At 42.7% G+C, this 27,291-nt stretch overlaps 1 protein-coding gene across 1 annotated transcript in view; it reads right to left on the bottom strand.

Annotated features, from left to right (window-relative positions):
• The window catches only part of CAMTA1 (calmodulin binding transcription activator 1), a 1,430,009-nt gene that overhangs the window by 139,533 nt on the left and 1,263,185 nt on the right, over window positions 1–27,291 (bottom strand). Inside the window, exon 9 of the mRNA XM_066607351.1 lies at window positions 7,234–7,360. Coding sequence (XP_066463448.1) covers window positions 7,234–7,360 — 127 coding nt within the window. The remainder of the gene's footprint in view (window positions 1–7,233; window positions 7,361–27,291) is intronic.

The raw sequence follows: 27,291 nt of genomic DNA, 5'->3' as shown, positions 1-27,291 counted from the left end.
AGTACTTACCACCGCATGTACTCGTCCTACGACCTGCTGCTCCATTCCCAGACACTGTCACTGCACCGATGGTCATACCAATTATGCAGCCGGGAGGGGAATGATAGACTGCAGCTGTGACCAATCACAACTAAAGTCTTTCAAAGGAAGGGAGGACCGCATATGCTGGGGGAGTCTGCAGCCTGTAATTGGCTGCCAGCTCCCCCGGTAATGCCCCTTGCCTCCTTGAGTGCGACCCAGAGCCGGCCCGTGGCCGCGGCAATAAGACCGCATCTGGCAGGGGGCCCGCAGCAGCAGCATTTGAAACTGTATCTGGCAGAGGGCCCCCATTTATTAATTGTCTGGGTTGCAATTGCGACCCCTGTGATCCCTAGCGGTAAGCCAGTGATCCTGCAGGTGAACATTGTAAGAAAAAAGCACAGAATACTAAGGGTTAAAGTCACCCGCTGACAAAGGGTCTTAAAGGGTTAAAGTCACCCGCTGACAAAGCTCACCAGAACTACCAGGTATTAAAAGATGGACTTTCATTTTAACCCCTTTAGCAGAAGTGACTATGAGTTCTTTGTTATGTCTTTACCATGGGGATGCCATTTACACATAAAAGTTTTAACTTTGACAACCCCAATAATTTCTTAATTTATCCTCACAGTAGTTTATACTCCCTTTTTCTGATAACCTGCTGCGCAGACATATGGGCTCAGTGTCATCATGTATCACATGTCTGGCCATTCATTGGAATAGATGGATGCAATACCAGATTTCTCCTCAGGGATAGTATACAGTCACCTGCAGCTTCCAGTGCTGGTATTAGCTGAGCACTAAGGGATTTGCTGCTCGATCCAAGACAATCCTCTGATCGCCAGCGGGGCATCATTTATAGAATGGGTTAAGATAGGACAACCTCTTAAAACTTCATTCACAAAGTCTGTAAACTCATTAAAAAAATGAACGAGGTTGTTTAGTTTGAACAAACCTTTTTTATTGGAGAGTTTTCTCTGTAGGCCCTCATAATGAGCCATAGTGGGTATTAGAACCTCAGTCTGAGTGCTCATTTTACTGGAAGTACATTAAAATCAATGTATGGGACATGGCTCTAGGTATATTACAATGTAGAGGGGTTAATCGTAAAGGGGTTAACTAATTTTGGCCTTTCTTCAAAACAGATTATCAATAGTAGATTGCCGAGTATCAGTCACCCAGGATCCTACTGATTAGCTGTCCGCTGGGCCACTGCACATGTGCATTGAGCTGATTTCTGCAGTAAGCAGGCAGCTTCCTTCTAACTGTAGTGGCTGGGCTTGGTATTGTCAGCATTGAAGTGAATGGGAATTTGACCTGCAATACCAAATCTGGTCACTGCAGTAAGAATGGCGCCGCCTGCTTTCTGCACTTAGCAGCTCAGTGCATGAGTGAAGCATCCTGGTGGACAGCTGATCAGTGGGAGTACTGTGCTATGGACACCTGTCACTCTACTATCTATACCTGTCCTTAGGTCATAAATAGTTTACAGACAGGACAACACCTTTAAGACACCAACTTCTTTAATCATAGTTGTACATATACAGTGTAAGTCCTCTGACACACTGGCATGTTTGGGTCTGTGTGCTATCTGTATTCATTCAGATCCATTATAGCCTATGGGGCTAAGCACACGGACAGTCATTGCATGCACTATTCTTTTCCATATCATGAGAATAAGGAAATGCAAATGCATGTTAATATGCATGCTGTCTGTAAAATGGCCAGCTCCCAGACAGGTGTCTGTGTGGTATCTGATGCAAGTTGTACACAAATTCCTTGGGTGCAACTCGCACACATAGCAAGTGTGCACCCAGCCTGAGACTGGCTGTTGATATTAAGCAAGGTTTGCCATATGGCATGGCTGTGGCAACCTGTTATTTTCAAAAAAAGTCACCATTAAAAAATGAAATTGTAGCTACTGCTGTAGTATAAAGTGTTTGATCAAAATATGAAGAAATGCAACTCACAGCATGAGTGTAGTCATAGAATTAGATAGCCCTTGCAATAGTGACATCTTTAGGCTGTATGGAGGTACTGCATTTTAATGCTAATACTGAGGCGAGTCCAAATCTTCTATTATTACAGTGTAATTTTAAGGCACCAATACCTGGTAATTTATCTAACACTCGTCAGGTCCAAGCTAATTACCTAGTAAGAGTATGAAAGTTCAATCTCGATCAGTGGTCTGCCACTTGTTCCAGATCTATAACTCGTAGCATGCCTATGACCTTTTGCTTTCAGGGCACGATAAGAGTTGTAGTTTCAGAACAGCTGGAGACCCAGAGGTCGGCGATCAATGATATAAATGTTCTCTTGGCTGGATTCATATGCAAGTCTCAATTCAACCTTGAAAAGCACATTGGCTCTCAGTGCCAGCAAACTATATGACTGCATAAATCTTCAGAGTGGATAACTCTATGGTGCAAGAACAATCTAATTTCTCTCCATTGTTTAAGTCCAGAATTCTGTGCTGATCATTTTTCAGAGACAGAGCTTCAGATATGAGATATAGACATGCAATTAAGAGATGAAATTTTGATTGCCTACAGCCACCACTAGGTGGAGCCAAGGAGCTTACTGCAGACTGTTGCATTGTTGAGCTCAATGTACATAATATGCGAAATTCCCCTTAGTAGTAATTAAAGGTAGCCTGAATTTCAGTAGTTATAAATAGTCCCTGGTGCTTGGGGGGGGGGGGGGGGGGGGCAAAGAACCCAATGACACATAAGAAGTCCTCAGTATTATAAATGACACGTTAGGTGGGGGTCCAGCTGGGGAGTTTGTATTTTGGTCCAGGAGCTTTAATATATGCATCTAATTATTGAAAGTTGGAAGAAAAAGGCATAGAAGGGGGACGGGGTAATTGGCAGGATGGTAATAACATCTTCTCTAATGACATGAGGACTTTGCTACCAGTTGAGACAGGGTTTTCTTATCTTGCCTCATTGGAGTATTTGTCTTGATCCACTCAAGCTCTGTTCATGACAATGTAGGCCCTTGTATTGAGACCATTTTCCTATAATAACAAGAGCTACAAACTAATTCCACCTACAGCAGTTCTTATAAATACAACCTCAATTACAAAAGATTGCAGCAATTTAGAGGCAATGATGTGAAAATGTGGAGATGCAAAGAAAAATACCTATTGTTAAAGGGGTATTCCAGCGCTTGGCTATCTGTCTGCGCCATTGAGAGGAATGGAGCTGCAGCTGCAAATGTGTGGCCAACGGCTCCATTCTCCTCTACACTATACAAATGGGAGACTGTTAATTGAACTGTGAAATAGAAGAGACAATGGTCCCCCATTTTTGGGACGGTGAGGATCCCAGCGGTCTACCAGTTTTCACCCATTCAGTAGATAGGGGAATACTGAAAAAAAAGGCACATCACCGAAATTCCCCTTTAAGTTAACCCAATACAGTGAACTGATACCCTGAAAGTACTTTACACCAGAACTTTTAAAAATAATTATCCTCTGGACGTTTTCCTCCAAGCTTCCTTTTGCTAAATGTTCTTTGCAGAAAATAGGTCCTTGATATGTAAGAAGGACCAGATGGGTCCACATAATATAGTCATCCTCGTTCTTCTAGATTGCTATATTCACCATCATGGCCTCCTGACTACACAATATCCACTTATTCCCTGGAGAAGAGTCATTCAAAGAGAGATTAATTTCCTAAATACATTTTCTGTTTTCATTTATTGTACAGTCTGCCTTTATTCCTATAAGCAGAAGAGATTTATTGTCAGCCCAGGAAAATGTAATAAACCGAAACTTTAAATCCCTAACTGCAACACTAATACACCGAGAAATAGTAATCAATTTATCTATTTATCTATCTAATATCTATCTATCTATCTATCTATCTATCTATCTTATATCTATCTATTCACTTCACAACTATATCATTATTTATATATCTATTCATTTCATCTGTATATCATTATCTATCTAATCTATCTATCTCATATCTATCTATTTCATATCTATCTATCTATCTATCTATCTATCTCATATCTATCTATTTCATATCTATCTATCTCATATCTATCAATCTATCTATGTATCTATCTATCTATCTATCTATTTATCGAATAGCTATCTATTTATTTCATATCTATCTATCTCATATCTGTCTCATATCTATCTATCTATCTATCTATCTATCTCATATCTATCTATTTCATATCTATCTATCTAATATCTATCAATTCATTTCATATCTATCTCATATCTATCTATTCATTTAATATCTATATTATCTATCTATCTATCTATCTATCTGTATCTATCTATCTATCTATCTGTATCTATCTATCTGTATCTATATATCGGTATCTATCTATCGGTATTAGAGATGAGCGAGCACACTCGGTAAGGGCGATTACTCAAGCGAGCCTCGCTCATCTCGAGTAACTGCCTTCTCCTCCGGGCGTGCTCGGGGGGGGGGGGGGGGGGGCAGCGGGGGTGAGCGGCGGGCGGTGGGGGGAAGCGGGGGGGGGGGGAAGAGAGAGGGAGATCTCTCTCACTCTCCTCCCCACTCCCCCCGCTCTCCCCAGCCACCCCCCGCTGCTCCCCCCAAGCACGCTATGAGGAGAAGGCAGTTACTCGAGATGAGCGCGGCTCGCTCGAGTAACTGCCCTTACCGAGCATGCTCGCTCATCTCTAATCGGTATCTATCTATCTATCTATCTATCAAATATCTATGTATCTATTTCATATCTATCTATTCATTTCATATCTATATCATTATCTATCTATCTCATATCTATCAATCTACTTATCGCATATCTCTCTATCGATTTTATATCTATCCATATCTATCTTTTCATTTAATATCTATATTATCTATCTATCTATCTATCTGTATTTATCTATCGGTATCTATCTATCTATCGCTATCTATCTATCTATCTATCGGTATCTATCTATCTATCTATCTCATATCTATCTATCTATCTATCTCATATCTATCTATCTATCTATCTCATATCTATCTATCTATCTATCTATCTATCTATCTATCTATCTATCTATCGGTATCTATCTATCTAATATCCATGTATTTATTTCATATTTATCTATCCCATATCTATCTATTCATTTAATATCTATATTATTATCTATCTATCTATCTGTATCTATCTATTGGTATTAGAGATGAGCGAGCACGCTCGGTAAGGGCAATTACTTGAGCGAGCCTCGCTCATCTCGAGTAACTGCCTTCTCCTCCGGGCGTGTTCGGGGGGCAGCAGGGGTGAGCGGCGGGGGGCCGAGCACGCTATGAGGAGAAAGCAGTTAACTGCCCTTACCGAGCGTGCTTGCTTATCTCTAATCGGTATCTATCTATCTATCTATCTCAATCTATCTTCTATCTAGCTATCTATCAAATAACTAATATCTATGTATCTAATTCATATCTATCTATTCATTTCATATCTATATCATTATCTATTTAATCTATCTATCTATCTCATATCTATCAATCTATCTATCTCATATCTATCTTTTCATTTAATATCTATATTATCTATCTATCTATCTATCTATCTATCTATCTATCTGTATTTATCTATCGGTATCTATCTATCTATCGGTATCTATCTATCTATCTATCAGTATCTATCTATCTATCTCATATCTATCTATCTATCTATCTATCTCATATCTATCTATCTATCTATCTCATATCTATCTATCTATCTATCTATCTATCTATCTATCGGTATCTATCTATCTAATATCCATGTATTTATTTCATATTTATCTATCCCATATCTATCTATTCATTTAATATCTATATTATTATCTATCTATCTATCTGTATCTATCTATTGGTATTAGAGATGAGCGAGCACGCTCGGTAAGGGCAATTACTTCAGCGAGCCTCGCTCATCTCGAGTAACTGCCTTCTCCTCCGGGCGTGTTCGGGGGGCAGCAGGGGTGAGCGGCGGGGGGCCGAGCACGCTATGAGGAGAAAGCAGTTAACTGCCCTTACCGAGCGTGCTTGCTTATCTCTAATCGGTATCCATCTATCTATCTATCTCAATCTATCTTCTATCTAGCTATCTATCAAATAACTAATATCTATGTATCTAATTCATATCTATCTATTCATTTCATATCTATATCATTATCTATTTAATCTATCTATCTATCTCATATCTATCAATCTATCTATCTCATATCTATCTATTCATTTAATATCTATATTATCTATCTATATATCTGTATCTATTTATCGGTATCTATCTATCTTAATCTATTGAATATCCATCTTCTATCTATTTATCTAATATTTAATATATATGTTTCTATTTCATATTTATCTATCTATCAAATATCTATCTATTCATTTCATATCTATATCATTATCTATCTATCACATATCTATCTATCACATATCTATCTATCACATATCTATCTATCTATCTCACATCTATCTATCTATCTAATATCTATCTATTCATTTCATATCTATATCATTATCTATATATCTATTCATTTCACTTCTATATCATTATCTATTTATCTATCACATATCTATCTCATATCTATCTATTATTTATCTATCTCATATCTATCTATTTCATATCTATCTATCTATCTATCTATCAAATATCTATCTATTCATTTCATATCTATATCATTATCTATATATCTATTCATTTCATATCTATATCATTATTTATTTATCTATCTATCACATATCTATCTCATATCTATCTATCCAATTCATATCTATCTATCTATCTATCTCATATCTATCCATCCAATTCATATCTATCTATTTATCTATCTATCACATATCTATCTATTGAATATCTATCAATTAATTTCATATCTATATTATCTAATCTATCTATCCCACATGCATAAACACCAAGATTGTGTATAGGGATAGGTGACACACAGCAAGTACGCATGTCATTGTGTACTTGCTGTGTGATCACACGAGAGGGATGCGCAATCAGTGCGCAGCTGCTTACGGCCATGTGAGCCAGGCCTTATAGTAGTGAAAGGAATAGATATGAGAATAGCAACATTACTACTATTACTACTAATTATATAAAATTATGCTAACAATACGAAATAACAATTATATACACTACTAAACGTTTAGTAATTTATTTTGACTTTGTAACCCAATTCAAAGTTGTAGCTCTTAAAGTTCTTTGTATGTAATGTATCTGCTGGGTGTTTGCTCTTACCTGGGCAGTAGCAGCGCAGGACACCTGGTTGTATTAGAGATGCAGGCACTGAGATCTGGTCAAACAAGCAGCTATAATTATTGCTGGCTTCCTGCCATGGCCCCGTAATTAAGACTTTCACTCCTCCCTGAAAAGACAAATTCAAATATATGAAGCCATAACATAGAGAATAACATGTCAGGATAACAAAGCACAAAGAGGAAATGCTTACCAAGTAGATACAATACCAGAACCTAGTATGCTACATAGATACGGTATGCGAACCAATCTTTTTACATAGATACAAGGATAAAACCAAAATTACTATTTTCATATGGTATTACTATATTGATACAATAACAGTTCATAAATATGGTAAAAGAACTAAATTTACTACATGTAATTTATATAAAAACTGAGCTTGCTACATATATACGGTACCAAAATCAAGCTTGATATGTACCATGTTTCCCCCAAAATAGAACGCTCTCTTATATCATTTTTTTGTCCCAAAAGAGGCACTAGGTCTTATTTTATTATACTTACCTAGCAGGCTTGGTCTACGTCCCTCCCACTGCCTTCCGAAGCTCTTGCAGGCTTCCTGCAGTCCTTGGCCGCCAACAGAAGATCGGTTACAGGATTCATAAATCCAACCTCGTGGAATCGATGGCTCTGATTAGTTCTCGAGTGCTGCTCAGCTAATCAATGCAACACTCAATGAACCAATGCAAAGGCTGTGATTGGTTCATCGCCCTCTCCCATTGCAAACAGCCAGAGGGGAGGAGAGAGGAGGTGAGGGGGAGGGAAGGGGACTGTGCCATCTGAACTGAGCACACCAACGTTAGATTTGTGCTTCTATTCACACGTTTTTACGGCACCAGCGGCACAGGTAAAAATGCCTACGCTCATGGGAAAAAGCCCTCATGCTGCGGAAATGAACATGTGGTGCTGAATTTAAATCCATAGCATGTCAAGTATAGCAGCAGATTTTTCATGCTGATTCCACCTCTATGGTATTTACTCAGTTTCTCTGAAAATAAGCCCTACCCCGATTTTTGGGGATTTTCGGGGAGGCTTAAAACATAAGCCCTACCCCCAAAAATAAACCCTAGCCTCATTACATAAAAAAGCAATACAAGAGAGGCGGAGAGAAGGGGGAGGGAGTTTAGCAGTCACACAAAATCTGCAGCAAATCTGCCCTGTGTGGGCATATTCCCTTAGAGGGTGCCCCCCTTTCATATTTCTAGTAGTGAATCCCCTCCATATGTGAGATATTATTCATGGTCATGACATTTCTGGGATGTGACCAGGTTTCCGTTGACCTTGATGAGAAGACAGCAGGAGTCAGTGAGTGTTTAGTGTCTGTTGAATTAAATTCTTGCCAGTCCATTTATTCAGTATGGATTATAAGGTTTTATGCGGCTAGTGAAATGACTGCTACTCCACACTCTTCATGTTATTGGTGGCCAAGCGTAGTAAACCTCAGTACAAGAGTCATCATAACGGGCTTAACAAGGGGAACCGCCATCACTGAAGCGCAGCGTCATACTCCGGCTCACTGACACCAATGACTTTCTTAGATACCGAGCCATTAACTCTATAACACTCATCACTGCTCAGCCCTAAGATACTAAATATCATTGCTGTACCAAACCCCAACCAAAGCAGCAATGGTATAAGAAATTAATGATCGTCTATGGAGGAGCAACAGTCATGCTGCAAGGCAATACAGCCCCACTGTGGGTTGGGTACAGACAATATTTCACAGGGTGTTCTGCAAATATAAAATGTATTTTCTTTTCTCTGCATTTCAACATCTCTGCTTCATGTCAATGATTAGAGGTAATCTTATTTACATCCGAAGGATTAAACCCTGGACAGACTTTAGGGTGCATTTACATGAGCGTATGCATGTTTCAGTACATTAATATGCAGCATATCACAGGCTGAAATACACTGTTGTCTTGCAGTTTTCTGTCTATCAGCAGTTTTTTTACTAGCGTGAAAAAGAATGCACAAAAACACTTTGATTTCATTCATACATCTACACCAAATATGCACATTTTGTGCGTATTTACGCACACCCATTGATTTCAATGGGCCTGCACTTATTTTTTCATACAGTCGCACATCATGTGACAAAATATGCTCAAGTGATTGAACACATCGAAATCAATGTGTGTGCGTATATGCGCACAAAATGTGCATATTTGGTGTCTGTCTTCAACTCTCATACATGCATTCACAAACACCGCGCTCAAAACCATGGCGTTTTACCACGATTTCACACAGCATTTTCAAATGCATGTTACAGTATTTGACAGCGTTTTTTAAAGCACCAAATCATTGTGATGGGTGATGAGGTGCGTTAGAAAGCACTACAACACATGAAAATACAGGATGCAGCGCTTGCGAAGCCTCGATGAGACGAGAACGTTGTACCACGCTTAGCATGGCGTTTGAAATGCTGCGCTAATCACAGTAAAAAGCCGTCTGTATGAGAACAGCCTATTCTATCCATTCTAGAAAATAAGCTGTGAACTAAAAAGGTTGGACTCCTGGCTGATACATTTTACTTGCACTGATACATTGTTGCAAACTATCAAAAGAAGAGACTTGTAGTGCTCATGTACTTGTATCTTACATTCCCAGTGACTGGTACGAGTACTCCGCTCATTCACTACACAGATGAAGAAGTTGAATATCAAAAGTTTTAAAATAGTGACTTCAAACTCATCCGACTGTGTAGATTGGAGAAAAAGAACCCCGCGCTCCTTGTAGACCACGTCCAGATATCCACACACAAGGCTGGATATAATCTTTTTATTGGATTGCCGCCCGCCACTAGTTCTGTAGTTGGCAGATTCTCCCCAGCCAGCTCTCCTGGTCCTCAGGATTAGGTCCACCACTGAGGTCCATCATGTGTCTACGTGCCATCTGGGACATCTAGATGCTAGTGGAGGGCACCCCAAGGTACCTCCACTAGGCACCAGGTAAGTCCCTATCTTTTACACTTCTCCATTAGTTCTTTTTGTGGCACATTGTCATACAATTGTCACCTATAGCACAGATGTCCACAAGGGTGTGTTTTAAACTCATCCAAGACATTTCTGATAACTAAGTCAATGCTGACATCTAGTGGTCATCTGTTATTTTGCAGTATAGAACAAAAGATTTCCTTCTGAAACAAAAATATAGTTAGTATACAGCAGATCCTCTGGCCACCCTTTTAAATAAAGTGCTACTCACCTCTTGGTTACACAAAAAAATATAGTTTTTAATAAAACGCAGTCCATAATTATAAACATTTTTTTGTAATATGGTTATTTAAAATCTGTTTATGTCTTCAGATATTCCAGGACTAATGTTAGAATAGCGCCACCTGCTGTTTCTATTGTATTGACTTCAGTAAATGTTCCAAGGTGGTTAGACATGTTGAGTCTTAAGGCCCATTTAGACCCAATGATTCTCGCTCAAAAAGCACTCAAAGCTGTCTTTTGAGCGAGAATTGTTCGTTGGTAATCCATCCAAAAGCAATTGGCCAAACTTAAAACCAATGAAACTGGAGGCAATTATTTCCATAGGAATCAATGTAAATCCAATTATTTGTTCTAGACATTCCAAAAAAACTGCAAACCACATTTAATAGAGAATAAATATGGTTTTTAATACCAAAAACAATAATAATGAATTAATATAAAACACTACTGTAAAGAATAAATGAACATTTAACATGTTATTGAACATGTTACTGTGTGTCATCTGTGCTGTTACATAGGACTGCAGGTAACATCTGCTACATCATCTGTCCTTAGTGTTATCACTGTGTTCTCTACGCTGTTACATAGAACTGCAGGTGACATCATAATCTGTCCTTAGCGTTATCACTGTGTGTTATTTGTGGTGTTACATAGGACTGTATGTGACAACATTATCTGTCCTCAGCGTTATCACTGTGTGTTATCCGTGGTGTTACATAGGACTGCAGGTGACATCATAATCTGTCCTCAGAATTATCACTGTGTGTTATCTGTGGTGTTGCATAGGACTGCAGGTGACATCATTATCTGTCTTCAGTATTATCACTGTGTGTTATTTGTGGTGTTACTTAGGACTGCAGGTGACATCATTATTAGAGATGAGCGAACGTACTCGGATAAGCACTACTCGTCCGAGTAATGTGCCTTATCCGAGTACCGCTGTACTCGTGCTGAAAGATTCAGGACGCGCTGCGGATCGGGGAGCTGCAGGGGAGAGCGGGGAGGAACGGAGGGGAGATCTTTCTCTCCTTCTCTCCCGCCCGCTCTGCCCCGCTCCCCGCTGCGACTCACCTGTCAGCAGCGGAGCGCCCCGAATCTTTCAGCACGAGTACAGCGGTACTCGGATAAGGCACATTACTCGGACGAGTAGTGCTTATCCGAGTACGTTCGCTCATCTCTAATCATTATCTGTCTTCAGTATTATCACTGTGTGTTATTTGTGGTGTTACATAGGACTGCAGGTGACATCACTGTGTTATCTGGTTAAACATGGCCACTTACATTACACTACAGTACTGTTTTACTAGCGCCCACAGCGACGCTGGAGAAGGGTGGGTAGCGTGTCAGCATCAGGAGGAGATGCTAAACAGGAAATCACGTAGGTCGCGTCAGCAGCGAGGCCACGTGGCCGGCAGCCGCCAATGAAACTAGAAGCAGCCAGTGAAACAAGGCGAAATTCTGGCTTGAAAAATCAATGAAACAGGAAACCGACTAAACTAGAAGACAATTAAACTTGAGGTTTGACCGTATATGTGACAAATTTAGGGTGCTTTCATCCATTTCGTCCATTTTCGCCTGATGCGTTAGTCAGTAAAAAAGCAGTATAGGTAACCAATGATTTACAATGGTTTCCTTCCCATCAGCGTTGTTATTGTATCTCCCCTGTATCACTATGGAGACTGCGCTTTATTGCAGCACAATGCAACAAACATACGTTGCGATGAGATTTTAACATTAAAAACTCCCATTGACCTTTGCAATAAAAAATTGCGCGATTTTATTGCAGGCGGCAGCAATGTGATGCGAGATTATTCTCTTAAAAAGCATCACTGACGCACAAAAAGTGCAGTGAACAAAGACGTGATTTTGCCGTGATTTTCTCAGAAAATATTTCTATGTGTAAATCTTTTTACTTAAAGGGGTTGTCTCGAGGAAGCAGTGAATTTTTTTTTTTGCCCAGTCCCCCTAATTAAGCATACATTACTAAGCCCTCCTGTAAATGACTTTTCTAGCTGGTTTGTACTTACCGTTCCAGCGTTTCAGCAACTTATAAAAGTTTCCCCAAGATGGCCGCCGGCTCTTTTCCCTTCGCTTGCTGCAGCCCGACGTGCACGCTCCCGAGACGCTGCCAGCTGTGTCTCCATGGCAACCAGACGCCCCCGCAGCCGCCGACCGGACCCACCGCAGCCGCCGACCAGTCACCCAACGCCAGGCAGCAGGTAACCGGCGCTAGCCCCCGGCTCCCCAGCGCTACGCTCCCGGCTCCCCAGCGCTACGCTCCCGGCTCCCCAGCACTACGCTCCCGGCTCGCCAGCGCTAGACCCTGACAACAGACGAAGGCCCCGGAGCCCAGCGCTAGGCCCCGGAGCCCAGCGCTAGGCCCCGGAGCCCAGCGCTAGGTTCCGGAGCCCAGGTGAAGGCCCCGGAGCCCAGCGCTAGGTTCCGGAGCCTAGCGCTAGGTTCCGGAGCCCAGCGCTAGGTTCCGGAGCCCAGCGCTGGGCCCCGGGGCCTACCGCTGTGGCCCGGGACCTTCACCTGTTAGTCAAGATCACCCCCCGACCCATCACTTACCTGGGCGGCTTCTCGGGGCTGCTGGGCTGGGCTGGGCTTCTCTGCTCGGCTGGGCTGGGCTTCTCCGCTGGGCAGCTCCAGTTTCTGCACCTTCCTCTAACAGAGGATGGTACAGAATGGCCGCTCCAGCGCGCTCCCGAGCAGTGACAGCTCGTCTGCGCATGCGCAGAAGAGCTGTAGCGGGGAGCACACTGAAGCGGCTCGTGCTGGAAGGAGAAGACCGGACTGCGCAAGCGCGTCTAAAAAAGCAAGCTGCCAGCGAATTTAGACGGAACCATGGAGACGAGGACGCTAGCAACGGAGCAGGTAAGTGAATAACTTCTGTATGGCTCATATTTAATGCACGATGTACATTACAAAGTGCATTAATATGGCCATACAGAAGTGTATAACCCCACTTGGTTTCGCGAGACCACCCCTTTAAGGGCTGGATTTAGGGAGAAACAGTATTGTTCATGGGACAACCCCTTCAAGAACGTGGTTGGCTACCAAAGAGACTGCTGAATTTAGCCCCTGTATGCATTGCTGAGCAGCTGTTCACTCCAAGGCCTCCTTCACACTAGCGGTTTTATAATCTGCATGTAGTTCGTTAAAAAATGGATTACACACGGGCAGCATATGGACCCAAATTACACTACCCAGTTATTTCACGCAGACACCAAATGTATGAGAAAACTCATCGCATGCACTATTTTCATCTGCTTTACAAACAAGACTTGCCCAGTTAATAGGCAGAGAAGAAAAAAAAATGAACACCCGTGCCCCTGCAGTGACCTCTCACTTACCCATCCGGCGTCTTCTCTCTCTGTTCTGCGATGTGTCGGCTTGGTATATTGAGCGCTGACTCTGATTGGCTGAGCCGTGGCGCTCGAGAACCAATCACAAGCAGCACTTCCTGGGGGTGGGGATTTTAAACCTCCAATCCAGGAAGTGCTGCCTCAAGACTACAGAAAATCTTGCCGAAGCGGCAGAGAAGAAGCTCGCTGGAGCAGACAGCGCCTAAAAGGTGATGTATTATTATTATTCTTTTTTTCTGATGTAGTTAGGGTTTATTATAGGGCTTTTACAGTAGGACTTCCTACTATAAGGCCTCATGTCCACGGGGACAGATCCGCAGCGGGTATCCCGCATGCGTGATCCGCGCCCCATAGGGATGCATTGGACACCAGCAGGTATTTAAATACCTGCGGATGTCATTTTCCCTTGAGGCGCGGATTGCGTGTGCGGGAAAACATGCATACTCCATTTTGGTGCGGGTCTCCCACAGGGACGACTCCCGCAGGCTTCTATTGTAGGCTATGGAAGCTGTCTGGATCCACGGCACACCCGCAGCTGAATTCCTGCTCTCCGGCGTAGGAGAGCAGGAGTTCAAAAAAAAAAAGAGTGCACGGCGCATGCGCGCGGCACACTGCTGGCGTGCCGAGCACATCTGCCGGGCCGACGAAAGAAGATTTGGCTGCGACGGAGGGAAGATCCGCAGCGTCCAGACAGGTAAGTAATTCTTCTTTTTAGGCCTTATGTTTGCGGGAAAGGAAGGACCCGCTGCGGGATTCTGCACGGAGACTCCGCGGCGGGCCTGATTTTCCCCGTGGACATGAGGCCTAAAAGTTGCATCGCAGTTTTTATGTGATGCAACACAAAGGTTGTGATACATGGGCTACAAAACATCGTAAATCGCAGCTGTATAGAGAATGCCGCTATTTTGTATTTTCGCAATGTAGCACCCTACAAACCATCGCTAATGTGGAGGAACCCACTGGAAAGCACGGGCTGCACATACATGTGATTTGTAGTGCTGTCAAATAAATACTAGATACCGTACCAAGATTCACACACCGCAGTCTGAAAATTAAATAAGCATGATTGTGTCCAGTGAGAGGGATGGATTGTAATTGACTGACAGGAAGACCTAACAGAGTGCAGTTGGAATTATTTACTTTAGAAAAAAGGCAGCTGAGGGGCATCCGAATTATGTATAGATATATCAGGGGACAATACGGAGATCTCTCCAATCATACGCAGTACTGTGACTGAAACAAGTGGGCGCCCCCCACATCTAGAGGAAAGAAGGTTTCTACACCGACATAGAAGGGGGTTCTTTACTGTAAGAGCAGTGAGATTTCAATAAAAGAGTACAAGAGGGGCCTGGACGCTTTTCTTGAGCAATATAATATATGTTATAATTAGAGATGAGCGAGCATACTTGGTAAGGCGATTTACTCGAGAGAGCATCGCCTTTTTGAGTACCTGCTGGCTCGTCCCTGAAGATTCGGGGGGGCTGCGGGGGGCGTCGGAGGGGAGCAGGGTCGAGAGTGAGAGAGATCTCTCTCTCCCTCCCGATCCCCTCTGCACCCCCCCCCCCCAGCCCCCTCGAATCTTCAGGGACGAGCCAGCAGGTACTGGATCAACATTGGGGGGGGGGGGGGGGGGGTAATAGGCTGAACTGGATGGACATATGTCTTTTTTGGGCCCTACATACTATTTTACAGGAGGCATCCCTGGGTGACAAGGGGACAGATAAAGCCCTATGAGCCATAAATTCACTATGAAGCGGAGCACCAACAGCTGAGGTTACAAGGTAATATTGTTAGGTTGCTTTCACACCCGTGTTAGGGCTCAGTTCTGGACTTCCGTCTCTTTGTTCTGAAATAAAACGGAAAAAAAATGTATGTTTCTTTTGTAGCCCCATTGATATCCATGGGGGAAAAAAGGATCAATTGTTTTCAATTTTTTTCATTTACTCTACTCGAAAAAGGACTGATATGCTATCCTGTACATCCTGCAACATATGTCCAGGAAAATATGGAAAATGTTCTCCTGTGACTGTAGAAGTGCCATATATATATATGTATATGTGTGTCTGGTGTATAGAAGATGCACATTAAAAGCGCATCTAAAAGAACCCGTGGTTTCCTATTAGTTCTTTTGGATGAATGATTTTTTGACATGCTGAAAAAATCGTGTGTCAAAAAAATAGCACAATAGGCGCTTTTTTTTTAGGCCGAGATTTCTCTCCTGTAACCTCTTAGTGACGGAGCTTTTTTGCTTTTTTCCATTTTTGTTTTTTCCTACTCCCTTTTAAAAAATCGCAGTTCCTTTATTTATCCATCGATGTCGCTATATAAGGGCTCATGTCCACGGGCAAAATGTGATTTAAAATCCGCAGCGGATCTCCCGCGCGCGGATCCGCACCCCATAGGGATGCATTGACCACCCGCGGGTAGATAAATACCCGCGGATCGTCAATAAAAGGCATTTAAAAAAAAATGGAGCATGAAAAAATCTGGACCATGCTCCATTTTCATGCGGGTCTCCCGCGGGGACGGCTCCCGCGGGCTTCTATTGAAGCCTATGGAAGCCGTCCGGATCCGCGAGAGACCTAAAATAGGAATTAAAAGCATTTACTCACCCGCAGCGGGCCGCGAAGCTCTGCTCTTCCTCACGGCCGCATCTCCCTTGCTTCGGCTCGGCGGATGTGCCCGGCGCATGCCGCCGGCGTCAGGAATTCATCCGCCGGCCGAAAATGAAGATCCGGCCGTGAGGAACAGCTGACCTTCGCCGCCCGCTACGGAAAGGTAAATGCTTTTAAATTTCTATTTTCAGCGCTCATGTCCGCGGGGCAGGAGGGACCCGCTGCAGATTCTACATGTAGAATCTGCAGCGGATCTGATTTTCCCCGTGGACATGAGGCCTTAGGGCTTGCTTTTTGTGGGATGAGTTGTGTTCTTCAATGGCACTATTTATTGTACCATATAATGTACTGAAAAACTTTTAAAAAATTCTAAGCGGAGAGAAATGGAAAAAAAACGACATTCCACCATCTTTCGGTGCATCCTGTTTCTACGGCGCACAAACTGCAACAAAAACAACCAGATATTTTTATTCTATGGGCCAGTGTGATTACTACGATACCAAACTTGTATAGTATTGTTTTTGGTGTAATGCTTGTATTTTTTTTAAGATATTACATTTTTAAAAATGGTTTTCTGTGTCCATTTTCTGCGCACAATAACTTTTAAATTTTTTTGTCTACGTAGTTGTGTGGGGGCTCATTTTGTGCGGTATGTCCTGACGTTTACGTTGGTGCCATTTTTGCATACAGGTGACTTTTTGATCGCCTTTTATTACATTGTTTTTTCGGAGATACGGTGACCAAAAAAGTGCATTTCGGGTGGTTTTTTTGGACCACGTTCACCATGCGGGGTAAATAATACATTACTTTGATACATCGGACTTCTACGGACGCAGCGATACCAAACATGTATTTTTGGTTGATTATTTTGATTTTTTTTATTGCAAATATAGCAAAAGGTTTTTTTTGAACTTTTATTACTTTATTTTTTTTTTTTTAATAATAACTAAAACTTCATTGTTCTTTTTTTACACTTTCTTTCAGTTCCCCTGGGGGACTTTAACATGCGATGCTTCGATTGCTCCTGCAGTATGACGAAATGCACGGCTTCCCCGATCCCGCTGTGCGGGACCACCGAACAGAGTTCGGGGGATTTAAATGCCGCTGTCAGAACTGACAGTGGCATTTAAAGGGTTAATAGCCGCGATCGGCTGAACGGCCGATCACGGCTATTGCCCGCGGGTGTCAGCTGTAATAAAACGCTGACGCCCACACTGTATGGAGGAAGATAGTGGCGCTATCTCCCTCCATACACGTCCTGCAACAGCAGGACATAGAAAGTCAATAGCCCCATCACTAAGGGGTTAAAAAAAGGACATGTCCTATCTTGACGGCACAGCGCCTGCAGTTCCCATAGACTCCTGTGGGTGCTGGCCGGCAAAGGGAGGGGGCGGGGGAGCGGCATACTCGCGTGATGTGCTTGTGGCTGCTATTCCTTCACCCATTTCAATGCTCAGAGAGCCACACTGTTTTAGCACGGATATCTGAGCGTTAAAACGACGCTTGTCTGAACAACCCCCTACTATGTAGCATAGATTTCAGATTTGGCATGTGCACAGCTTGTGGATGCAACAAATGTATTAAGAGACATGCACCTCCTAATGTATTTGTCCCACTTCACGCCAGCGCAAGCTTTACTTAGACCAGTGTAAGGGCGTAGTTACACAGGCGTGTACGAAAAATGTATGGCTGCATGTGAAAATCTCACTCCCATGAAACATGCATTTACATACGTACATGTGATTTTTTTTCTGCTCCCATAGAGAATAATGGTGATTCTTGAACAGAAATGCAATGCAATGTTTCCATCTTGCAGCATAGAGAATAATCGCACATATAAATGCACGGATTGCAAATAGTGAGTTCTGTTTCTGTGCAAGGTTTGTGCATCTTGCAATGCACAAGTCTCACACTTTAAAAATAATGCATGTAAGTACACCGTAAGTATATCTGCCCCATAGTATGTAAGATAATACAATAGCTTTACTTGGTGCTGCACTACAACTTCAGTAAACGCACTGTAATATCACAATGAATTGTGCCGAATGATAAATCCAGCTTTAGTACATCTAAAACTAATATACAGTTCTAATATTAGTCAACATAACGCGTTATCACTGGTCTAGATTATCATTTGTCACTTACATTAAAAATCTAATTCTATTTCAAGTGTGTTGCTGCCCTCTGGTGTTCAGATCTACATACTACATTGTACAGTTTCTGCTCTGTGTGCAAACAATTTTCCCTGGAAATGTCCCACTTCATTGTCATCCCAGCATCTAATGGGGACTGATATATGACGGAGTATCAGACATTTTACATCATTGTACAGTTGTATATAAAACTCACCTGTAAGGATAGAGGACCTTCAGGATAAAGCCCCAATAGAAACTTAAAGGAGGAGATTTCTGAAATCTCATGCACCTACATTTCAATCTGTAATGCGACTTTGCTCAGTCTAAATGACGTGCGCCAAATTTATGAAAGTCACGTGCCTATTTTTTTTTTAAATTATTATTTGGGCCTCGTCACTTTATTTTCTATTTAGTCTATATTTGGGGGCGTGGTTTAGACCTTATTTACATAAGTGTTTTTACACAGCTAATTTTACAAAAAAATTGCAGCCATCTGACACATTGGATTCCAATATTCCAAATATGTATCTATGCACCTGACTATAGGACGCACCCAGGTTTAGACAAGAGAAAATAGGAAACAAATCATACTAATAAGCTTCTGTTCCTGCCTTGTACTGACTAATGACAGATCATTGCAGGACAGGCAGAGGGAGAAGTGCGTGGCTATGAATACATTACATGCTGCCCTCAGTATACAGTGCCATAGGCTGAAGCCACCACCTGAATATCTCATTTATTACTGTTTCCAATCATAACATTTATTATGTTTTCATGATGTTTTTGATACAATCTAACCTGTGATATTCAGCTATGCATATTGGTCCAGCACTAAGTTTGTTGTTACATGCGTGATGTTGACTGTATTACTCTGTGATGAAGAACAAAATAAATTGTAATACAATGAGATGGAAAACCAAGTCAAGAGCTCACTGCCCCTCCTCTCTCATTCTCTGCTAGTGATGTCACTGTGCCTTTTATATGATGTAATGCCGCCTTCTCAGAAAGTTAGTTGCACTCAGAAGCAAAAAGTGGACATTTTGGACCGAAGCAGAAGTTACAAGACCAGACGTGTGTTTGGTGTAACGTGGAAAGTGAAAGGAGAGAGCTGACTAACTGGCAGGTCAGTAAGAGCCCCACTAATAGGTGCTTCAGGAATGCCAGCAATGTAATGCAGGGGGGCTTCTGTCGCTCCACATTTATGTACGGCAGGGAGACAAAGAACTGTATAGCTGTGAAAAACTGCAAAGTTTCTTTTGTACGTGCCTGATCATTAAGGCAGCAATCAGGGGGTATCTCCACAGTCTCATTGAAAGTGGAGTACTAGTGCACTACCACCACTAGTGCACCATTCAGTCTACTCCTCACTCAGGGAGGTACAATAAACCCACAGTGAGGAGGATGGGGGACACCCCAACCGATCTGCAAGTTAGCCCCTATCCTGTGGATAAGGGTTAACTTGCAATTGTTCTAAAATCACTTTAAATAAGTGTAAGAGTTGTAGAAGGGTAGTACACAGAATAGCCTGTAGGGGCCTGTAGATAGGCATTCTGGCACCTGAAAGGAGAGAAAACACCTGTAGGTGTGGCAGGAAGTAATATAAAAGTATGAGTTCCTGCCACACTCAGGGGGAAGTTGGCTCAAAGCCAGAGAGAGGTTGCAGCAGCAGCTATCACACACTTGGAGCCCAAGGTCCAGTGTGGACCAGACTAGGCCTGAAACAAGTCTGACAGAGGAGGACACCCTCTAGACGCCCCAGGTGGGAGATAGTGACAGGGACCGGTAAGTTATGAACCCTGAGTCTTGTATGTGTCACAAGGGCTTGCTGTGATATGAAATAAAAGTTGTCAGATGCCAGAAGTTCAGGAAATCTGAGTCTCAGAAGCATTTATGCATGTGGTGCCCACCCTGCTGAAGGGCTAAGATGGCGATCTTATAAGCAAGTAACTTCCAGGGTGTCACAGAGGTGAATTACCAATATGTATATATTAACACCTTAGTGACGACTCCAAAGTGTTTTTATGTCCTGCAGCTGCAGGACGTGTATGGAGAGAAATCGCACTGCTATCTCCCCCCCATACATCGGGGGTGTCAGCTGTCTATTACAGCTGACGCCCACAGGTAACAGCCCTGACAAGCCGCGCAGCTGATTGGGGCTGTTAACTCTTTAAATGCCATTGTCAGTTCTGAAAGCGGCATTTAAATCCCCTGAGCGATGTTCAGGGATCCCTATGGCCCCCCGGCGATGAGATTGCAGGGAGCCATGTGGGTGTCATGGCAGCCGTGGGCCTTCTGAAAGGCTCCAGGGCTGTTTTGGCAGTATGCCTATCAAGCCATCCCCGTGAGGTGGCTTGATAGACTGCCTGTCAGATCGCAGTATGATGTAATGCTATGGCATTACATCATACTGCAGGAGCGATCAAAGCATTGCATGCTGTGGTCCCCTAAGGAGGCTAAAAGAAAATGTAAAAATAAGAACAATAAAGTTTTACTAATTATGAGAAAAAAAGTAATAAATGTTAAAAAAAAACTTTTGCCATATTTACAATAAAATAATCTAAATAATAAAACAAAAATACATATGTAGTATTGCTGCATCTGTAAAAATCCGATCTATCAAAATAATGCCTTATTTACCGTGCACGCTGAACATCATTCTAAAAAAAATAAACACCAGAAATGCGCTTTTTTGGTCACCCTCTCCCCAAGAAAAAATGTAATAAAAAGTCGTATGTATTAAAAAATGGTACCAACAGAAACTACAGGACGTAACACACAAAATGAGCCCTCACACAATTCTGTCGATGGAAAAATGAAAAAGTTATTGTGCACAGAAGATGGAGGCAAAAAATAATTTTAAAAAATTAAATATCATTTTTTTAAAAAGCAAGTAGTACAGCAAAAAAAACTATATAAGTTTGGCATTGTAGTAATCGTACTGAGCCATAGAATAAAGTTATCATGTCATTTTTGTTGCATTTTGTGAGCTGTAGAAAGAAGACGCACCGAAAGATTGTGGGATGTTGTTTTTTTAAATTTCTCTCCACTTAGAATTTTTAAAAAGTTTTTCAGTACATTATATGGTGCATTAAATACTACCATTGAAAAATACGACTCGTCCCTCAAAAAACAAGCCCTCAGACAGCTAGATCTATGGATAAAAAAAGGAGTTACGATTATTTAAAAGGGGGCAAAAAAAACCAAGAAAGCTCAGTCACTAAGGGGTTAATATAGTACCCTATTTTTGTTCCTGCCAGGACCTTCAGAGACGTCACATGACTTTGTTCACACTGATTTTGTTGATCTGCACTGACAGAACCTGGGCTGCACACTGGTTGGCTGAAGGGCTGGGTATAAAAGACCTGTTCTTAGGCTCTGGTGTGGTGCAGCAGTTTTGTCAGACAATACAGAAGGAGAGACCTACAGCTGGGCTGTGTGTGAGTACCTGAGAGGGAGAGCCTCAGGTGAAGAACTGAGTTGAGCAGGAGATACATGACATCCTCAGAGATCCAGAGACCGGCATTCAGGACCAATTACAGGTCGCCATACTCTGAGACTTTTCCATTGAAGGAACTTTAGCTTGTGTTTTGCAGGATTCTTATTTGCAGGGGTTTTTTTGGTACCATTTTAGGGCTTATTCACATGTCCGTATATCGGCCGTGTTTTCACGCCCAGCCGATATACGGTGTCCCGTTCTGCAGAGGCGAGCTGGGAGCAGTGCACTGAGCTCCCACCCCCTCTCTGCCCTCATTTTTAATGATAATCTATTAACCCTTTCCAATCCAATTTGTATCCTGGTTTTCCTAGGGGGCTTACTCTTTTTCTGCTGTTATACAATGGCGCTATATGCTGGCTAAAGCCAGTACTGCATGAGGTGACACGTTGGATAGCCTCTGACAGCAGAGAGGCTGGCAATATACAGTAAGAGAGCCCCGACAGACGTCTTCCAACATCAGAGCTGTACAGCCTTAAATCATAATGTCTTCAGACGTCAGACAGTGGATTGGAAAGGGTTAAGCCTTGCGACAGGCAAAGAAATACATAGCAGCCCTGGGAAATTCATTAGGCTCCGGGTTGTCATGTGAACCCATTGGCACTCTGCTATTGTATTGCAGGGAGAACAGTGGGGCAGCGGAGGAGGCCCCTTCTCTGTATGGCTGCTTGGAGGTGGAGTCTACTTTGACCATGGTATCTAAGCAATTAACAGCTGCAATTGGAGCTACCAGTAGCAACAGCTGCAGCCATTGCAGGCAGGTGTCAGCTTTCAGAAACAGCTCACACCCATTGGGTATGGAGCAGTACAGTACATTTACAGTCGATGTACATTATGCGATTAATGCAGATTTAGACCAATAAAGTAATTCAGCCCTTTAAATTAGTTCAGACCTCGGACCAGATGCCTCATATACTTGTACACACTAGCCAGCATCAGAACTGTATGCTGCAGCACCAAAAGCAGTAGAGGACTCGGTATCTATCACTGACTTAAATATTCCGAGGTGGGGTCCATTCCCCATCAATGCTGTGTTTCTGAGAGTGAAAAAAGTAAAAGAACCATTAAAGTCCAATTTTCACCTAATTAGGTCTGTATCTATTGGAATATGGAGAAAAGAGAAGTGAGAGTATTTATTATTAATAGTGGATAATTTCTCCTTTATTAAATATTGCTGAGCACTTAATAGCATAAATAAAGCATCAGGAAACACAGAACCCAGATGTGTAAATGGAGGCTCCCCTGCCAAAGAACATATAGTCGCATGCTTATAATAGGACAATAAGAGTTTCTAATGTTGAAAACACATCACATTGCACAAAAATCACAAGTTTGTGCGTTGCGATGCGATAAAACGCAGGCTCCATAGGGAAACATGGGCGATAAAAAGAAGCAAAACGCAGGAAGACAGAGCATGCTGCAGTCTTCAAATCTCACAAAACGGGATGAGTGAAAACATCACAGATGTGAATGAAACCATTGAAAAGCATGGGTTTCATAATTCTGCGTTTTCATTCGCTCTCTCATCGCGTGATTATATTGCCAGTGTGAAGCCTGTTGCAAGATGGGTTTTTTCAATGGGTTCATACACATTAGTGATACCATGCCATGCAGGAAACAAATTGCGTCATTTTTTATCTCGCATCGCAGTGCCCATTGCTTTTATTGGGGCCAGCAGCAGCGTCGGCCCTATTGAAAGCAATGGGAGAACTCTGCAATCCTGCCACAGCAGCGGTGAAGGTTCCCTTCATCCCTGCAGTGAGGCAAGGCTGTTTTCACATGAACGCTTTCACATGGCGGTATTCACAGTCCCATATCACGCTTGCCCATGTGAGGGCAGCCTAACAGTTTAGAGCTCCCACAGACAAGCTTTCTGTGTCCCCAAGGTGGAGCCACTACCGATTAATTGAGCTGCTCTTAAATATCCACCCACTGGATTAATTACCCAGCATGTGAGCTCTGCCTGTCACCTCAAATAGGTGAGGAATGTAGGGGAAATGTCCTTCTCCTCAATAACCTCTCCCCTAGTTTTACTGCAGGCTACTCAGACTGAGCAACTGCCACCAAATCAGGGGTCCCTAACCACTGTTGGGAACACAGGCCAGTCTTAGTGTCTGGAACGCTTTTTCAGCTTCCAGGTTCCTTTTTAACATGACTGACTTTTTTCCTCTGGTGAGGTCAGTTATGGGGGCCGCCATAGCTGCAAAATTGGGTATAAACAGTTTATAGCAGCCGGTGATTCCCAAATATGCTCTCAACTATTTTTCATTAACTAGTAGTGTAAAGCTTTTATCAACTTGAGGTTTTACTACCCAACTCCAGATTATGTAACCTCGATATACAACGTTTTCCAAACCAATGTTACACTTCTCAGCATTCGCTGTCAACTCTGCAGTCCTCAGGTCCTCAATCACTGCCTGTACCTTGGTTGGTGTGTCATCCATGTGTACAGAAGCGTATCATCAGTGTGGTCACTGTACATTAGTCTTTGAAAGGTTACAGGTTACCATGGGAGGTGGTGAGTTCTCCTTCAATGGAAGTGTTCAAACAGAGGCTGGACAAATATCTGTCTGGGATGATTTAGTGATCCTGCATTGAGCAGGGGTATGGACACGGTGATCCTGTAGGTCCCTTCCAACTATACCATTCTATGATTCTAGGTCATAGAGGCCCCATTCAGTCCAAATGGCATGTTCACATATTGCAATAAACCGTCCAGTGTGGAAAATGCTGTCTTTTCTTTAGCAGAATCAGAATGTATCAAGTCAGTCTACTTGTGGAATGGGACATGCACTGAATACAACTTTCTGAAGTCATTGAAGTACCTTATGATACCTGGAATTAACACACTAGGGTTTGACCATTCACTATGTGACTCTTCAATCACACCCAATCACACCTACTGCTCGTCAGGCCTAATGATAGAGTTGTGTTTTATAAGCATCGTTTGCCCCTGTATCAGAAAACAAATTCTCTATTACACATAACCAACTGGCTAGCCTCTTCCTTTTGTTCATCAGACACAGACTTGGCTATCTTTACCTCTGGTATTGAGGAATCAAGGATAGGCAGAGACAGCCCCACAGACATAGCTGGGCAATCCTTCCAGCCTTTTGGAAAGACTGACTGTGGCACAGCATCTTCTCCCCTTTTATCAATATGACATAATAAATCACTTTGAAAGCCTGACTTCAGTATCAGGCATAATATGAGGCATGTCCCCATCAGTGCCAGCATCTCTCAGTGGCTCATCCACATTTTCAACCATAAAAGAAAATAGGAACTGAAGGAACTCTCCGGCTAACACCTCAACTGCATCATCTGGTAGGGCAACCTCAAATGGTTAAAGGCCTGGAGTTGAAGTTCAAAACATTTCGGGGACATGATTTTTTTGCACTTGATTATTCTCCGACAACTGGCCAAAATGTCGTCTGATGGAGGAATTGACAAGACTAGCTTTGACCAGTTTTACCACACTCCCAATAAAAGATTGGTATGATGCTGGTGGACATAGCTTTTATCATCAAATATCTCTGGTGTCTAGGATAATAAAAGGGTTAATAGTAATATCCCTATTGGTCAAGGATAAATAAGGCGTTAATACCATTGAATGACAGATGAGTGCCTCCGGTGATTGGTCACAGCGCTCAGCCAATCACAGGCAGCGCTCAGCCATTCAATGAATGGCTGAGCGCTGCCTGTGATTGGCTGAGCGCTTAGCCAATCAGGCGTAGCCCTTTTAGGAGGCAGGGATTTTAAATTCCCGCCTGCTGAAAGAGCTTCGGTACAGTGCAGGGAAGCCAAGCGTCTAGATGCGCTGAGCCCCGACAGCTCCGGAGAGGGGAGTATATATATATACTTTTTTTTTTTACACAAGCCAGGGATGATTTTCAGGGAAGGGCATATGTTTAAAGCTCTTCGCCGAAAATCACTGCAGGGATTGCCGGCATCCCATTGAAAGCAATGGGAGAACATCGCGGTCCTCTGCCACAGCTGTCCGCATGTGTGCATGAGGGTTATGAAATGGAAATCCACAGCAGCAGATTAAACTGTGTCAGGCTGAGCCAATCAGGGGGCAGGTCTGACTCACACACCCCCTTCACACCCACTGCCGGCCGCACTGAACTCCGTCTGCCGGGACAAGGTAAGTATATATATATTTTTTATTTTTACACATTTCTGGATGAATTGCAGGGAAGGGCTTGTATATTTAAGCCCTTCCCGACAATTCATCCTGCGCATGCCGGCAGCCCATTGCTTTCAGTGGAACCGGCTATAAGCATGTAACCCAGGAGAAGTGGCAGCGGAGTGTCATGCAGGCAGTGATTGTGCTTTGTTGGAGGTAGTGTGGTGCTTAGCTAAGGTATGTATTGCTAATGAGGGCTTTTCAGAAGTAAAAGTTGTTGGGAGGGGGGGGGGGGCCCACTCTTGCCGGTATTGTGGCTTAATAGTGGGACCTGGGAACTTGAGATGCAGCCCAACATGTAGCCCCTCGCCTGCCCTATCCGTTGCTGTGTCGTTCCCATCACTTTCTTGAATTGCCCAGATTTTCACAAATGAAAACCTTAGCGAGCATCGGCGATATACAAAAATGCTCGGGTCGCCCATTGACTTCAATGGGGTTCGTTACTCGAAACGAACACTCGAGCATCGCGATAATTTCGTCCCGAGTAACGAGCACCCGAGCATTTTGGTGCTCGCTCATCTCTAATAGTAACCAATCAGATTGTAGATCTTATTTTTCAAAGGATCTATGAAAGATAAAACAAGCAATCAGATTGGCTGCTATTAGCAAAAAAAAACCCAAGCTCTTAATCAGACAACTATAAGGTTTACACATTTAAGTATCTACATTTCGGCTTTAAGATCTTGACCTTCCTGCGGATTAGCTCACCTTCTAGGATGGTGCCTGCATTAGAGGAGAGGTTGTTGTCTCTAATATCGCTCCGATTCATTATTTATGTTCTGCCAGTCGGCATGTTTACAATGAGGCAGCAACATTATGGAGTTTGCAGAAAGAGTTCACAAGACATCTTCACACTTTGCAGTTACAGATTTCTTAATGTGCTCTAATTATCTACATTCATTAAGGGCAGTGTGAAGATAGGAGCTACAGATGAAGGTCGGCTGTCTGCTCTGGGTGCAAGGTACTAAAACCTCCTAATCAGGGAGGCCCAGGCACCATTAATTAAACTAATGAGCTCAGCT

Source organism: Eleutherodactylus coqui, chromosome 6, assembly GCF_035609145.1.
Source record: "Eleutherodactylus coqui strain aEleCoq1 chromosome 6, aEleCoq1.hap1, whole genome shotgun sequence".
Taxonomy (NCBI): Eukaryota; Metazoa; Chordata; class Amphibia; order Anura; family Eleutherodactylidae; genus Eleutherodactylus; species Eleutherodactylus coqui.
Note: the sequence above shows the minus strand (reverse complement) of the source record. Positions and strands in the feature narration are given on the sequence as shown.